The sequence below is a fragment of the Chlamydotis macqueenii genome, chromosome 2, assembly GCF_036417535.1.
Source record: "Chlamydotis macqueenii isolate bChlMac1 chromosome 2, bChlMac1.mat, whole genome shotgun sequence".
Classification (NCBI taxonomy): domain Eukaryota; kingdom Metazoa; phylum Chordata; class Aves; order Otidiformes; family Otididae; genus Chlamydotis; species Chlamydotis macqueenii.
The window spans coordinates 87,831,770-87,849,832 of record NC_141557.1 but is presented as its reverse complement, the minus strand read 5'-3'; the positions used below and the strand labels follow the sequence as shown (position 1 = coordinate 87,849,832).

Sequence of the window (18,063 nt, the reverse complement as noted above, 5' to 3'; positions counted from 1 at the left end):
TGGACTCGCTCCAACTGGTCCATGTCCTTCTTATGTTGGGGACTCCAGAGCTGGACGCAGTGCTCCAGGTGGGGTCTCAACAGAGCAGAGTAGAGGGGGAGAATCACCTCCCTCAACCTGCTGGCCACACTCCTTTTGATGCAGCCCAGGTTGCGGTTGGCTTTCTGGGCTGCAAGCGCACATTGCCTGCTCATGTTGAGCTTCTCATCCACTAGTACCCCCAAGTCCTTCTCCTCAGGACTGCTCGCAATCCATTCTTGACTCAGCCTGTATTTGTGCCAAGTTTGCTGTTTTTTTCCTCAGTTTACTGTAGCCAGATATATTTGTTTATGAAATAACATCGATATTGGGGGTAGGGCCAATTGTTACTGTAAAATTAACAGCAGGCATTTTCCTTGCTTCTTCATAAAAATGTTTCCGGCTAGCGTTTGAAAATAGCAACTGTGTTTACTGCTACATATTGCAGTGTAGGTTGGGCTCCAGCTTTTGGTGTAGCACTATGCTTTCTTGTTGACCATTTAAAAAAAAAAAAAGCAAAACCATCAAATTTAGGTAATTGAAGGTATTTTAAATCTGGGCAGCTCACACAGCCATTTTTCCTTTCTGTCTCCACTGAAGAAACATGATTTATTACTCCTCTTCCAGTTCCTCCTGATCCATATTTTGTTCCTTTCTGTTCACTCCCTTCTTCTGCACTGGAAGCAGAAACATGAAAATACTTTATAGCATATGCTGTTAGATTTCTGTACCACTTGAATCGAAAAAGTACATCTGAGGAGTCATCCTTTCAATGTCCTGCTGTTAGATAACTAGAAACAAGCATATGAAGAACGCATATGTGAACCTATAGATGAGGAAAGTTAGCTGAAACCAGCAAAGGAAATTATTATCAAAATGTCACCTTCCCCTTAGTGTTGAGAGAAAAACAAACTTTGAAGAAGTTGTGCTGGAAGATGTGAGGGGTCTGGTCTGGGTGGCTATTACTGTCCAGAATCCAATGAATTTTGCCCTTCTGGAAGAGCTGTAGGTTTGCCAAAGAAAGATGGACTGGTTGCACTGAAACAGCTTCCAGTATTTCAGCATCCAGTCTCAGACTAAAGCACCAGGCTCCTTTGGAGACTACACAAGGAAAAGGATACGGGAGAATAGAAGAGGAATTGATATCACACCAGACAGATAAGACGCAGGCCTTTATCTGTCAAGCGTTAAATTAAAAAATTGCCTTGTGTATATGCAGTGTCATTCTTTGAACAGCAATGGTAATGAGCTAAGGGATGAGCTCTTGCAACGAAAGTTTCTCTTGGCTTGCCCAAATACGGAACAACCTTTTGCCCCCAAATAATTTATAGAATTTGCTTGTGGTATGGGCTGCAATCCGTACAGGAGTAGGTGTAGCTGCAAAGGCTTAACCTTGCTGGATCACTGAGAGAGTTTATTCAAACTTTAAACCACACTTGATATGACAGAGCATGACTCATATAGGTCCTTGGGTGGAATAGCTGCCAGCTTCAAAAAAAAAAACAACTGAGTTTTATTTACAGCACAGTTAATTTTTTTTAGAGTAAGTTAACTCTATGATTCAACCAAGGAAAACCCAGAATTGCTGATGAAACAGAGGAGATAATAAGTCTTGAAAATAAATCTCTCATGGAGTCCTTGCAGGGCAAAGTTTCCTCTAGCCTTCTTCCAGAAAGCCTTTCCAGTTCAATAACTTCCAGAGGCTTCCAGCATTGAAACAACCTCAGCAAGTCCCTTCTGGGTCTCCAGGAAATCTTCTTGTCACCTTCACGGTTCGTTGATGGTCTGTTCTGCAGAAGTCCATTGCACTGAGGCAGAGTAATATCCCCCTTCTTTGTCCTCTCTCCCTGCTTGCTGCATCCTGTCTTCTGAAGGGTTCCTTCTGCACCTCTCAGTGGCTCTTGTTTAGATGAACCCACTTGACTCAGAGTGCAGCATTTGGAGAATAACATTTGCTTTTCCTTTAATCCTTTCCAGTCACGCCACTTGGAAAGAAACAATTATTTTTTAATACTGAGATTGTAAACTGCAAACAAGCAAGTCCTGCAATGACCCAAACCAGATATATAGGGCACTTTTCTGTAGGAAGGCCCTAATTCATCAGAGCATGGCAGTGTCTTTATCACGTTCTGTGGATTCTTGGCAGGACTTAGCACTTGCAAGTTGCTAAGCTGTGCTGGATGTGGCAATGCAAGTACTGCTGAATACAGCTATGAGACTGTCCTGGGGAGGATGACCATTTTAAGGTGTGCCTTGGAGGACAAATCAGGACTGAAAAGGAAATTTACTCCCTTTGGCTTACTAATAACCATAGTGTGCTAATAAAACCCAAAAAGTATATTTAATAGCATTTGTTACTATAAGCGGTTGAAAACACAGAGAAGTCTTTTTTTTTTTTTTTTTGCCAATTTCTTCAAAATGATACAGTGTAAATGGTGGGAACAGCAATGCTAGTGTGAAAAAGAAGTACATATTCTGTAACCTTTGCTAATACCATGCAGAAAGAGTTTTTAAGCAGTAAAAAAGATTTCACCAAGAGGACTGGAACAGGAGCCAAATATGAAAATAAGCATCTTGTTGGACTAAAGCTGTAAATTTTAAGTTCTGCCTCCCTTTCCAGGAATTATGGCTCCTGTATGCTAATTAGGCAGCATTATGTGCCTGTATTGCTGATATTTTAGTGATAAATAATAAATTATTATCTTGTGAATTACATGGCACCATTTTATCAGTTATTAAATATACTCAGAAAAGGGTATGTCTTCAAAATTACCATCTGATTACCTTTAATTTTATCTCTTTGAACAGCAACACAATCTTCATTGTCAACATGTTTGTCTGATCGATGGATGTGTTAATCCATGTTTAAAATGTGGAGTTTCAAAATTCATCAAATTAAATAAAGGCATGGAGTATATTGCTGATGTATGCTGGAAATTACCAAAAAGGACTTTAGATAAAGAAGTCACAGACCATTTCAAAATTTCTCAAAAACCTGGAGGAAGTTATTTAAGTGCAGTAATCATACAACAGATTTAATTCATCCGTGGCATATTTGCCTTTAGAAATAAAGCTGCCAAAATCAATCAACTGCAGATTTGGTATTTGTTTTTACAGTATATTTAATTCATATTCACATATACGAGTGTGCTGGCATCAGTGTGTAAACCAGGATTCCAAAACAATAGAAATAAAACATGGAATTGGTAAGAATTAGACACATTTTAAACCCCTCAATATATGAGGCATTTAGGTAGCTCTTAGTCTGGACCTAATTCCACAATAGGACAAACTGGGACCCAGCTTTCCCTGTGTTAAAGGACATTTGCCAAACGTCTCCACTGGATTGTACATTCCAGGAGAGAGAAATAAGGAGCACAGCAGCCCTTGTGCCGGAGCCCAGGGATTAGGGATTTCGTCTGAAGCGCTGCAGAGGCAGGAAATCTAGTACGTGCTTCAGTGATTTCTGAATCATTTCATTTTGGACTGGATTAGCTTCACCTGAAAAGGCTGCTGGGGCTCTACCTCCAAAATAAACTCATACTCACTGAGAAGTATTTTTTCCTTGGGAATAGGAAGAGAGAGGAGGTGTCTTCTAGCAGAGGACTATTTTGAACACGAGTCGCTCATAGAGCTCATTGTCTACCCTCTGGATCTGTTCAGACACAAAAACTTCTGGAGCTGGCACCCAGCAGAAGCAGCGGTGGGAGCTGTGGCCCTGCGCTGAGCCTGTGGTAGCGGCTGCAGGGTGCAAGGGTCTGCGGTGGCGAGCTGGAGGGGGAAGCTGTGAATCGCCACGTGCCAGTCAAAGCTGCCTCCAGCCTACCGTGGGGCACATGAAAACAAGCATGGAAAAAACCCATTTTTTTGTACAAAAACTTACCCATTGAACACCAAAACGTTACCTAATGAGAGGCCCACGGTGCCCCTGCCCATATGTGGTTCAGAAAGAAACAGGCAGCTGCTGGAGGCTGGAAACAAGCTGCTGGGTGGTGGGGAACCTGCATCAAAAGAGTGTACCTGCATCCCCGAGGGGCTGCCCATGGACAACCCACATTGGAGCAGGGACACACCTGAGAGCCCCTCAGTGTCCCAGGCTGGATCAGGGACACTGAGAAGGGCGGCAGAAACCATTAAGCATACAGCAGCAGAAGTGGTTAAGCACAGAGTGGCAAGAAGAAATGATCACAGATACTATCTCAACTTCCTGCACTGCCTATCACCTCATCACAGGAATTTTGATGGACTGAGTATAATCCACAGCAAAAAAAAGTAAAATTGGGATTGGGAAATGTGGAGCATAGATTGTGTGTTTGTCTCAGTGTTTATTTTCTTCTTTTTTTTTTTTTCAAAACTGCAGTTAGCAATGAGGCTTATTTTTGTTTGTAATAAATTAATTAAATTAAAATTCCCTGACTCTAGACTGTTTTGCCCACAACAGAGTCCCAAGCAAATAAAGGTGCCTACTTGCAGCTCGGAGCTAAGCACCTGGTGGCTCTGAGTCCAGAATTGTGTGCAACACCCTTTTCTGGGCATTTTCTCCTCTTTCAGCTCTAATTTTTCTCAGTTGCATTTTTAGGATTCTGATCTTCTTATGTGTGTCGCACACACAGTCTTAGTGCCTGTCCTCTTGGGATCTGCCTTCCTTAGGTGACGAGGCTCTTGAAAGTCTGATGTTTTACCCTCTCAGTCTTTCTGTGGGTTAAGCTTGAGTTTCTGTCTGCATCCTTCTATGCCGAAATACCTCTGGAACCTACCATAGAAAATACTTTGGAAATTGTACACACAGCAACATAGAAAATGTTCTTTAGGAGTTTTAGAAAATAAAACCAATATAATTCTGAAAGCTTTAGCCCTTGCTATGATTTATGCTAAATTTTGTTTTGTGAAGTTAGGCCTATTAATAAGTGTTCATGAATAGTTTATTATGTATCTGCCATACAGTGAGTTACTGCATTTTTTCCTGATCAGATTCCTCAAAATAAGTGGAACTGTATTTCAAAACTCTGTTTTTCTTGTTTATTTTCCAATGGGAGCAAACTAAGTTTTTTATTTAAAACCTTCTCTGTTTAGTAGCTAGTGAATATAATCATGAAAGAGCAAATAGGAGATTTCTACAAGAAACATATTCTGTGAATAAGCAAAGCAGAAACTTTAATTCCCAAGATAGAGATATAATGCAAATCATTTTTGTTCCCTTTTATTTAGAACTTTGTAAGGAAACAAAAGGTCTACTTATGAATGCAGTGACAGTGTATACCCTCCAGACATCTGCCTGTTCTTTGATTTCTACCTAGGGTGAGTCAGCTTCCTCTGTCTTCAAGGCTAGGAAGCGAGCTACTGAGTGAATGGTGACGCTTACTGCTGCTCAAAAAAAGTGTCAAAATATACAGCTTCCATCATGAAAATTTATCATCACTGTTTCACAAGAAGTAGGACAGATCCTTACTGTGGATTTGCTTTTCATTTGTATATGGATGAAATAAATTTCTTGAATTAACTTCTGCTTGAATTAACTTCTCCCTCCATTTAAATAGGCTGTTGTATGCGCCAAACCTCTGGTTACCTACCTCTACTCTTGACCAATCTAATGCAGAGATTGAGAGGTTTGATTCATTTTTATTGCTGTCTTGCTCTGCTTCCAACTGCTCCGTCTGACCTACTTTGAAGTGATTATGAGCTCCAAACAAGCGCAGTTGGGTGAACAATCCTTGGTTTTGATTCTTCTGTGTGGTGACTAACATTTGATTACACAAATGTGTGGTATCTGTATGTTATCTGATAAAATATTGAAAAATTACTTGTGAAATACAGAAAGAAAAGAAATCCATTCTTGCATGCTTAGCTGGTATTCTGTAAAAAGATGGCTAAAACATCAACAGACAAAGTCTAAGGTAAAACCAACCAGCTTCACGCTAACTATAAAAGTGTGGGGGGGCTATGCTGTCAATGTGCTTCAGACATGATCCACTAACTTAAGTGCAATGCTGTTCCTTAGAAATGTTTTTGGTTTTGCTTTGGATTTGATGCTTTCAGCTGCAAAATTTGACTCTAAACTGGGCAGCTGAACAGGAAACCTCTGTCTTTGGGGAAAGGGCTGCATAGATACCTTTCAAGTGGTACTCTTGAACAACTTCCCTGACATGAATGGTTTCGAAGAAGGAAAAGACATGAAGAGAGAGCTGCGTGTGGTTCTGTTCATTTCTAGTGAAAAAATAATATAAAACTCTTCTCATCAAAATGTGAAACGAGATGTACTGGAGTTAAAGGTTTTATTGTTTAAAAGAATTGTACTGAGTGAATGCCAGCATTGTAATACTTCACCCTTATTAAAGGCTGATATGGCAATAACCATGTTAATGTCATCAAACAGATTCTTTGCAAAATGCTGCTTCTTTCTATTTAGCAGTGGTCTTGAGATACATAAAACTTAAAGCAAGAGTTAACAGCATCAGACTAAAGCAAACCTTGAAATTGTGTCAATTAATTAAGCAGCTCTGGCTGTGTATGTCGTTATGTTCTGGTTTTACTCGATTGTTTTGCTGTTTGATGACTTGGCTCTTCAACAGCCACAAGATAGGCTCTTACTCTGAAGGTGTAGTCATTTGCAAAATTAGTCATAGACAGCCTGTGTATGCAAACTGTAATCTATGCATAAACATTAAGCATTCTGTAAGTTCCTTGAAGGAATTTGTCTTTGCCATACACGTGGTGAGCCTCTGTATTTACATGGGGTTTCAGAACCAGAGACTGAAACCGTTGCAGCAAAGCGGTGCGTTAGTGTTATTTGGAGATGAAGGTGATCAGCTGGCTGTTAATTGTACATAGGCAGAGTTATTCAGCAGCAAACAAGCTGGATGCAGAAGGGTAAGTACTTAGCCTGGAAATCAACACATCTACTCCTAAGGAACGCCTGAGTTGGTTGTACTGAACCCCGTTCTCGCTGAGTGAGAACATCATGCCACAGCCCCCTCCTGGAGGCTTGGCTGGGGGCTCAGGGCCGGACAGGGAGAGATGGGGAGACCAGCCCCTCTCCTCCCGGGCAGGGGCTCCCGGGCAGCGCTGTGGGGCAGCCTCAGCGGGGGCAGATCCCCATCTCACCCTCCCTCCCAGTGGGAGCTGCTTTTCAGCTGCGGCTCAGCTACTCAGCCTCGTCTCAGCTACAGCTACAGCTCCCGTGAAACGGCCACCATGCCTGGGCCTCGCCATGGACCACTTGGTCCAACCCTAGCCCCAGCCTCTGACCTGCAGCTGACTTTCCAGGCCTCTGTTGGCCCTCACCCTGGCCCTGGCCCAATCCCAGCTCCCGCCTGGACGTGTCTCATCACCATCGTCTAGGCTGCTGACCTGGGCCTTTGGTGGCCACGCCAGGCCTTCCCCACTCTCCTGGCCAGGGAGCTGGGCCCTGACTTGCTGGCAACCCCTACTTGGGGCTCCTGTTCTCACTGGAGCAGCTCCCTGACACGTACAGCTTGCCTTCTGCAAAACATCTTCATGAGGGAGTTGTGTCCCGTGGCTAGTGAAACAGCTCTCATTCCACCTATATGGTTTGATTTTCTGGTTTTGGTATCAGCTCCTGGTGTCACCAGCCTTGAGATTTCACCTACAGGATCATGAAGATAAAAAGTCTTACAGTGCTGTGCTTGGGGATTTGAAAAAAACCTAATTTTCTACAAGGGAGGGAAAAAAAAAAGCATAAATGAATGTTGCTAGCAATGGGGAGCCCTTTAGGAGACTGTTAATGAACAGGCAAAAGTTCATAATTCTGTCATCAGAAGATAATGTCAGCTGTGGCTTAAAGCCTGTACTAGCCACGAGTGTGAAAGGAAAAGCAGCAGTTAGATATGTGAAAAAATGGTTCAGTACGACAAAAGTTGTGATATGTAAGTGATTTCTAGATGTAATGAACAATCCTTGCCTTTTTCATCAAGGTCGATGACAGTGTTTTGGAAGTATGCCAGGAAAAAAGCTATCCTAACAAAGGAAGGAGCTGCCACTATATAGGAAGGGTATAAACAATCAGTATGAACGGATGTAGCTATGATGTTTTTGTATTTGGAAAGAAATAGAGTGATGTACTCATCAACTTTGTAGGAAATCAGGTCATATAAAAATGTTTTTCAGTTTTTAATACGGAACAAGTTTGGGTTAAGTAACTTTTCAAAAGTAGTAGATTTCAGTAAGATACTTGATGCAATGGTACTGACCATCCTCATTAAAATACTGACACTGTTCCCCATCAAAAGAGGACAGTCTGATGGATTTTGAATGAGACAAGTGGAAATTGTCAGTGGAGATCTTCGATGAATGGACATGTGTGTCGTGTTCTGCAAGAACTGGTTCTCATCTTTTATGCTCTTTTGTATCCCTTAGTAATGATCTAGGAGATATGTGAAGACAATCACAGACAATTATTTATGCAGAAAAGCCAATTAGTCTGATAGTAAATATAGTAATACAGAATGCTTTATCAACTATATTTATAGAATCATAGAATGGTTAGGGTTGGAAGGGACCTTCAAAGGTCATCTAGTCCAATCTCTCTGCAAGGAGCAGGGACATCCCCCCAGGTTGCTCAGACCTCATCCAACCTGGCCTTGAATGTTTCCAGGGATGGGGCATCCACCACCTCTCTGGGAAACCTGTTCCAGTGTTCTACAACCCTCATTGTAAAAAAATTTTTCCTAATATCTAACCTAAATCTACCTCCCTCTATTTTAAAACCATTACCCCTTGTCCTATCACAACAGGCCTTACTGAACAGCCTCTCCCCATCTTTCTTGTAGGCCCCCTTGAGGTACTGGAAGACCGCTATCAGGTCTCCCCAGAGCCTCCTCTTCTCCAGGCTGAACAGCCCCAACTCTCTCAGCCTGTCCTCATAAGAGAGGTGCTCCAGCCCTCTTATCATCTTTGTGGCCCTCCTCTGGACCTTCTCCAACTGGTCCATGTCCTTCTTATGTTGGGGGCTCCAGAACTGGACACAGTACTCCAGGTGGGGTCTCACCAGGGCAGAGTAGAGGGGCAGAATCACCTCCCTCGACCTGCTGGCCATGCTCCTCTTGATGCAGCCCAGGATGCGGTTGGCCTTCTGGGCCGCAAGGGCGCATTGCCTGCTCATGTTGAGCTTCTCGTCCACCATCATTTCCAAGTCCCTCTCCTCAGGGCTACTCCCGATCCATTCTCTGCCCAGCCTATATTTGTGCCTGGGATTGCCATGACCCACGTGCAGGACCTTGCACTTGGCCTGCTTGAACTTCATGAGGTTGGCACGGGCCCAGCCTGTCAAGGTCCCTCTGGATGGCATCCCTCCCCTCCAGCGTCTCGATGGCACCACACAGCTTCGTGTCATCAGTGAACTTGCTGAGGGTGCACTCTATCCCTCTGTCCATGTCGCCGACAAAGATGTTGAACAGGGCTGGGCCCAACACGGACCCCTGAGCTGAGGAATGCTACTTGTCCCCGGTCTCCACTTGGACATTGAGCCATTGACCACCACTCTCTGAGTTCAGACATCCAGCCAACTCCTTATCCACTGAGTCATCCGTCCATCAAACCCATGTCTCTCCAGTTTAGAGAAAAGGATGTCATGCGGGACAGTGTCAAATGCCTTGCAGAAGTCCAGGTAGATGATCTTTGTTGCTTGTCCCTTGCTCACTGATGCTGTCACCGCATCATAGAAGGCCACCAAATTGATCTGCCCTTCATGAAGCCACGTTGGCTGTCACCAAGCACCTCCTTGCTCTCCATGTGCCTTAGCATGGTTTCCAGGAGAATCTGCTCCATGACCTTGCCAGGCACAGAGGTGAGGCTGACCGGCCTGTAGTTGCCCGGGTCCTCCTTGTTCCCCTTTTTAAAAATGGGGGTTATGTTCCCTCTCTTCCAGTCATTGGGGACCTCACCAGACCTCCACGACTTGTCAAATACAATGGCCAGTGGCTTGGCAACTTCATCTGCCAATTCCCTCAGGACCTGTGGATGCACTTCATCAGGTCCCATGGACTTGTGCACCTTCAGGTTCCTCAGATGTTCCCGAACCTGCTCTTCCAGTACAGTGGGTCGTTCTTCATCTTTGCGGTCCCTGCTTGTGCCTTCCACAGCTTGGGTGGCAAGACAAGAGCCTTTATTAATGAAGACTGAGGAAAATAAGTTATTGAACACCTCAGCTTTCTCTATGTCCCAGGTAACCAGGACACCCGTTTCTTTCTGGAGAGGGCCTACATTCTCCTTGGCCTGAAGAGGCCAAAGTCCGCCCTCCTGAAGTCCAGGGCAGAGACCTTGCTATGTAGTTTCCTCGCTGCCCCGTGGATCTTGAATTCCACCATGTCGTGGTCACTGCAGCCAAGGCTGTCCTTCAGTTTCACATCCCCCACCAGTCCCTCTCTGCTGGTGAGCACAAGGTCGAGCATGGCACCCCTCCTTGTCGGCTCCTCTATCGCCTGCAGGAGGAAGTTGTCGTCCATGCATTCCAGGAACCTTCTGGACTGCCTGTGCCCTGCTATGTTGTCTCTCCAACAAATGTCAGGGTGGTTGAAGTCCCCCATAAGGACCAGGGCTTGCGACTGCAAGGCTGCTCCTATCTGGCTATAGAGCGCCTCACCCACTCTGTCCTCCTGGCCAGGCGGCCTGTACGACACCCCCACCGTAATGTCCCCTGTCCCTCCCCTTCCTCTAATCCTGACCCATAAGCTCTCTGTCAGCTCCTCCTCCATCCCCAGGCAGAGCTTCACGCACTCCAGCTGGTTGCTGACATAGAGAGCGACACCCCCTCCTCATCTCCCCTGCCTGTCTTTTCTAAAAAGCCTATACCCCTCCATGCCGACCCTCCAGTCATACGAGTCATCCCACCACGTCTCCATGATGCCAACAAGGTCGTAGCCCTCCTTGTGTGCACGCATCTCCAGCTCTTTCTGTTTATTCCCCATGCTGTGTGCATTGGTATAGAGACACTTAGCTGGGCCCCCGACAAAGCCGACTTGCTGGCTGGAGCAACAGGAGTTCTTTTGGTCTGCAGTTTAAGTTCACTCGCACATACCCGTGATCCTTCCCCGGCTTCTGGGCACTTGTTGCTGGCACTGTTGCCATGCTGACAGTGGTGGGCTGGCCTGTGCTCCCCCTCCCCTGGCAACACTAGTTTAAAGCCCTCCTGACGAGCCTGGCAAGCCTTTGGCCAAGGACACTCTTCCCCTTCTCAGTTAAGTGTACTCTGTCCACCCCCACTGGGGAGGGGGAGGGTGAGCGAGAAACTGTGTGGTGACCAGGGCTAAACCACAACACTGATCAGTGTTTAACTTTACAGAGAAAAGAGTGTGGACATTAATCTTGAGCTGAGAAAGAAATAATAGGACCAAGACTCCCAAGTAAGTAACACAGAACACATTTTTAACAGTTCTTAACAGTTCAGCTGATTAACCACTAGAACAAACAACTGAGGAGCTGATGAATTCTCCACCTCTTGATGTCTCTGTAATCAAGACTGAATACCTTTCTTGGTGTGTGTGAGTGAAATGCAATTTACTGGTCACAGTACAAGTAATCAGGTTGGTGGAGGTTACTAACATAGGCTAAATTTAAGGGAATAATAGTGCCTAATCATTAAAAATCATCTCCCCTCCCAGTTAGGAGTCCAAGTTAGCTTTAAGAAAAAATAGTCTGCAACTATTTATCCTAGTAGATGTATTTAAGAGAATGTGCATGAGATGTGGGTAAACAGTGCCCCAATTTGCCAAACAAGTACCCTGTTGATCACCATCTCTGTCAGCCACGTGGCTGATTCATCATTGTATGATCAGGAATCACAGGATTTCTTTCTTGTAGGTTATTTATTGACACATTTCAAGGGTAAAGGAAAATTTTATTTTATCCATGTTTATTTGTAAACTTTGTTGTGAATCTGGATGTGTGTATAGGCTAATTGCTTCTAGAGCTCCTACTGATGACTTATTGACCTGGTTTGTCAAACTTGCTAAATAGTTGATGAGATATATGCCAAAGCAATCTCAAAAAAAACACCAGCCACAGAAAAGTAGAATTCAATGCTCAGTGCCCTAAATTACATTATAAAGTACAAAAATATCCCTATATGGGATTATAGGGACAAAAATGTCCCTATATCACTTCATTGATCTACGTATATGTAGTTTTTCTACAGACTTCTTCAATATGAGAAGCTCAGCAATGAAGATGGACATCTCTTCCCGTAAGACCAAAATTTGAACCTGCAGTTCCCTCCATAGACAAGCTGGGGGGGGAAAGAGGGAAAGAAGGAGAGAGAGACTTGCTCCCTACAGGAATTCAGTATTAGTTTCTGTGAGTTGTCTCAAAGGACAGTTTTTCTCCATTGAGAGTAAGGTACAAAGCTAATTTTAGTGTAGTGAGCCCTGTCAGAATACCTTTCTTTTTCCATGATGACATTCTGTTGTCTATATTATTCAAGTGATCAGACTAGATGGAGCAATATTTGACCTTTAAATCTATAAATTTTTAGAATTATTTGTGCTTTGGTAAAGAAAAGAGTTGATAGTCATGTAGTCTTATACAAATGCATGAATCAGAATCAGTAGTTTACATAACAAAACAGGAATGAGCAAATAAATAAAGCGTTATTGCCTCAGGCCAAGAAGAGTTTGATGTGTGAAATACACACTCAAGAAAATGTACTGAACCAAGCATTTGAGGATATTTTGCTTGCTTACTGCGTAACAACAGCATGACCTCCATTGTGCAAGACACGGCAAATGCAATTGCCGCCTTGCAAAAACCAGCACAGTGCTATGATCTTTAACTGAAATATGCTAACTTACTCCAGCTAAACAAACATCTAGAGTTTGTCAAGCTTTAGGGGAGTGATGGGTAACTGAGAATGACTGCTAAAGTCATCTGTATAGTTCAGGAAAAATTCTGACAAGGGAATCAACTTGAATGTGAGAGTTTGAGAGAGCAGGACCTCAAGTAACAGCTTGACAGATACCACTTAAAAGCCTCAGTTAGAGAATCCGGGGAGGATGACTGCTTGCTCGTCATCTACTGGGACCCAGATGAACCTGTTCTGAGAAGAAAGGAGTACTTAACCCTACTGTATTGAAAGACACTATAGTGTTGTATTCAGTATGGATTGTGTGCTCTGTCTTTTATCCTTAGGATCTCAGCTACAAGTGATTTGAGTGGTGAGGGGAAAGCATAGCCCCAGAGAACAGTCAAGACGGTCAGGAAATAGTCTTGTGTGCATGAATCACATGTACTGGCTGTAAGGTCATGTTGGTAGTATTTCAGGGAGAGACATTTGTGAGGTGATTTTCATTATTGCCATAGCACAGCAGTTTCTCTTTCACCAGAAGTGGGTACTGTTATTTTTAGTCTGAAGACTTAAATGCTGCATTTTGACCTGCATTCAGAATTACTTTGGCTTTTTTTTTTTTTGTTACAGACTGTATGTCTGAGAGTAGCTTCTCTCTCTACTACAAATAGACAAGTTTTTTTGTCTCAAAGTCAATGTCTTGTATGTCAGTTCACCTAGGTTTTGATCTGTAGATTTTATTTTTGACAGAATAGTAGAAATACATTATTAAATAAAAAGCCACCATAAGCAACAGCCGTGATTTGCTATATTCCTCACACTGTTGCAGTCTCCAGAAATTTTAGTGCACTGCACTCTGATTAGTAATTGGTCTGGATTCTTCCACTATGCTCTTTTTAGCCACCAGCAATGACAAAGCATGAAAGAAGAAGTGTTCTTAAATGCTTTACATTTCTTAGGATCTTTCAGCAGAAAGACAGAGAATTGTAACCATTTTGTATTTGGCTAGCTGACCAGCCCATCCTCATTCTTCATAAATAGTTGAGATTCAGCTTCTTTTACTATTGTCTTTTAGTGAAAGAAAGCAAAATTAACAATCTATCTGAAATGTAGTGCGTGACTTGATAACACATTATCACAAAAGTGGTAACTTCAGGATTGAAATGTGAGTGCTTACAGCCTGTGTGATGGAACGGGTGGCTGAAGAGTTTAGGTGTAGCTGGGCATGGCAGTACATTTTGCAGTGTGCTTCACCAGCTGCAGTTGTCTAAAGTCATCTCTGGTTGTAACCTTCTCTTTTGTATAGTGGAAATGGAGGAAGGAAAACATTCCTTTGGAGGGAAGCTCTGGTATGGTGAACAGCTTCACCAAGGAGTTTAAGCAGAATGGGACAGTGGTCTAGCCTGGAGAGGAAAAGGAGGGGAAATATCCCATATCTCTTGTTGTCCCCTACAAAATGAGGGCATCCCTTTCCTCTTACCATTCTTTAGCTTGTAGTTGACTTTAGGCTGCTTCCTATGGAAACTTTTTCTGTTGCTTTTTTCTTTTGCTTTCTTGAAAACTTTTGTTGCCTTTCTCTCTGTCCTTTTGCCAGCCTCTCTGAGTTTCAAAGTCAAAAGCAGTAACCTGGACTTTCAGTGTCTGCCTCACTGCGTGTCTGGAATCTTAACAGAGTCACAGGAAGACAGTGAGCTAGCTGGCATTTACTAGCCTGGTACAATAGGAGTACAATGATGTAAAATTGGAGCTAAGAGCACTCACTTCTTTTTAAGTATTTAATGATAATTATTAATAAGTGCTGACCTGTCCTGGACGTCACAAAACAGCAGCTTTCTGTTAGATAACCAACAGCTTGGAAGAGTAAGCTCTCGTTATGGAAAAAAAAAAAAAAAACACACATTGATTTTGCAGGCATTCTTTGCAGTCAGCAAAATATCTCCACCCAGGACCACTGGGCTACATTAGAAATTAAAATGCATTGGCCTCTTGGATGTGTGCTTGCTAAAATGCCTAAACATACTAAATTAATCTTGCATTTAAGAAATAAAGCCACATTTACATTTTGATGAGAAGTCAGTTGTCAAATCTGAGATCCTAGCATCAGGAAAACTATACATCTTTTGTTTTATTCTTTTTATTCTTGCCTCCTTTAGTTGGGCTAGAGACAGATATGCTTTACTTTGAACATTTACTTCATGACTTGTTGTACTGTTTATGTGGTATGCCTTAGTGTGCAAAATAAAGAGTAGTCTATACATATGCGAATCTGAAATATTTTTAGATCTCACCAAAATGAAAAAAAAATAGTTCAGTATTACTTAGCAACAAAGCAAGATTCTTTCTTGATTCATTGAAACAGTTTTTTTCACAAAGTATATGCAGGATCAGTTTCATAGGGCCTCTTGTAAGTTAATGCCGCGCTTACAGGTACACAAATGCTGTGGGGAATGGGGAGTCTTCGTTACACTTTGCAGAGGTAGGTAGCTGAGGTAGCTGCAAATATCAGAAAGTCTGTATCCCTGTTATTGCCATGGTCTACTCAAGGTCATTAGACCCAAATAGGAATAATTATCCCAGGCAGAGCATTGGGTTAATGGTTACACTTCTTCTGGTACCTTCATGAATAGACTGCAAAAGTACACATTGTGAACCAGAGAGAATGCATTACTGTGAGTAACACCTGCTGAACATGCACATTTTGAACTCATCATCTTTTCTGCCATAGCTGTTTCTCTCTCTGACTCCATCATGGGCTTTTACAGCTGCCTTTCCCCCTCCTCAGTGGTTGAGGATTCTAGTTTACAAGCTTAGCCAGAATTAGCCTCTCCCCTCTGCCTACAAAAAACTTTGAAATTCCTGTTCAGTTTTGAGGTGGAGTATGATCAAAGCAGGAAGAGGTTTTTTTGCAGAGTTCTAGCTGTTCCCTTGTTGATTCAGTTTTCCAGAGAAGTAGGAATGCAATGAAAAACTGTCACGGGTAAAATGGTCAAAATTAAAATTTACTGACATAAGAGAGCTTCACAAGAAGAAGACCATGAGTATAATAGCAACAAAAGAGAAGGGAAAATATGTAGATTTTTTTTAAAAAATACACAATTTTCTTTTAGATTGGTATTTTCAAAAACCTTTAGCTTGTCAAATACCATATTAAAGAAAGGGGACAGTACATATCAAAATAGTCTGCCAAAGTCTAACACTTTCAATATGTTCTCTGTCCTGATTCTTTTTGTTTTCAGTCTAACAACTGCTTGAACAATGACTAAACATTTGAAACACATTGAAAAAATTTAGTCTGCTCTTGCCTGGATTGGACTGTATTTCCCTGAAGTCCTCTGAACAGTAGTTGCAGCTCTTGCTTTATTTGCTCGTCTGTACTTCCTGCATCCCACTCAGATATTGAATGGATTACTGTATGTAACTTCTTCAGACATCATTTAATTTAACCTTTTTCTAAGATACACAAAACTTCGAAGAAGTTAGATATTACTTGAAAATGTGTGTGTATCTCTATCAAGTTCTTCAAGGAACTGATTAATTTTAGGGGCCATACTAGGGAAATGCCTGAGTGCAAGCGTCAAAATGTTGTAGGATATTGACAGTCGCGTGTGGCTTGCACCATATTGCTTCCATGCTGATTTCATTCTCCTTAAGGAAATTGTGAACGTTTCATTTTAAATTTTAGGAGCGTCTTCTACTTTCTTTGCTGCCTGCTCACATTGCCATGGAAATGAAAGCAGAGATTATTCAGAGGTTACAAGGTCCCAAGGCAGGCCAACTGGAAAACACCAACAACTTCCACAATTTGTATGTCAAAAGGCACACCAATGTAAGGTAATAAAATGTATCAACAACATTCAGAACATTTTTTTAAAAGAAAGTGTTAAGACAGCAATTAAGAAAATAATTGTGTTAGTATGTTTTTCAACAACTTAATGTTTAGTATCTGTTATTTTAATCAAATTATAAAAATTCCATGTTCCAGAAGAGCAACAAAGGTGATAATACAAAAAGCCATGCATTAACAGACTTTCTTCATAGTGTCTTAATTTTTCAAGTACCAAATTCTTCTTTCATGTGTAGCAGTCAAAATTGTAATTTGTGTCAGTTATATTATTCTGAATTTTACATTTTCTTAACTGGAGCAGTTTCTCAGTTTTTTTACAGTGTAAATAAAAGCAACTGTATCACATATATATTTTACACAGTACCTGAGATAACATATTCTGCTGACAAATCTAATTATTTATTAATTATAAATGTCTAGGAGTTAGAAAAATAACTCACTGTTTATTTCAAATATTCTTTCCTCTTTACAAGTTGTTTAGCGTATCTTTTTGGTTGGACAAATTAATTTGAATGACATAAGCAAGTATTGCAGGACTTTTGAGGAAGAACATTTTCACTTAGGAGCACAAATACTTTTTCCTTAGCATGGTTCTATGAATTTGTCAAGTTTTCTTGGTGAATGTAAAACATAGGGTATGATGTGAATATCTTAGGAATGAAGCTTGAATTTAATAGTCTGAGTAACAGTGAAGAAAGACTTCCATGCTGCATGCAGGTAAACCTAGACAGAAAATGTCTACAATGAGAACAAGTTATTAAACAATTTCTGATAACAAACATGTTTATTGAAATAATTGCTGTTATTTTATTACCAATTTGTGAGCAGGAAAAAGCTTTCTGTTTTTTTTTAATGCACTGTAACAAATATAGGTATAGAATGCCTATAAATGCCTATAAATATAGGTATACCTATAAAGGTAATACTCATGAAGGTAATACTTATAAAGGTAAATATAGATATTATTACCTATAAACATAACACCTATAAAGGTAAATGTAGGTTTACCTATAAATATAGTTATATTTATTGTTCTACACCTAGCAGTAAGCGTTTTGGGTGCAGGCATACCACTGTGAAGTGCAGAATGCCTGCTTTCAGGTTTTGCTGTTGAATGATGTGAGTTCTGTGGAAGGAAACTGTGATCAAGTTTCTGTTCATTTCTGTTGCAGCATCCTGTATGCTGATATTGTGGGATTCACTCGCCTGGCCAGTGACTGCTCGCCAGGGGAACTGGTGCACATGCTAAATGAGCTGTTTGGCAAGTTTGATCAGATCGCAAAGGTGGGTTTCTACCAGGCTGCTACTCTTAGTTAAAATCTTTAAAATATTTTTTTCTTCTTGTGGACTCTTCTGTCTTCAGGCAGCATTTCTGAGGCTTCTGAGGCAGTAAGATTAAACTTAAATC

At 41.8% G+C, this 18,063-nt stretch overlaps 1 protein-coding gene across 1 annotated transcript in view; it reads left to right on the top strand.

Moving 5' to 3' along the window:
• The window catches only part of ADCY2 (adenylate cyclase 2), a 225,742-nt gene that overhangs the window by 132,998 nt on the left and 74,681 nt on the right, over positions 1 to 18,063 (top strand). The window contains exons 5-6 of the mRNA XM_086740408.1: positions 16,494 to 16,642; positions 17,828 to 17,939. Of these exons, the coding sequence (XP_086596534.1) occupies positions 16,494 to 16,642; positions 17,828 to 17,939 (261 nt within the window). The remainder of the gene's footprint in view (positions 1 to 16,493; positions 16,643 to 17,827; positions 17,940 to 18,063) is intronic.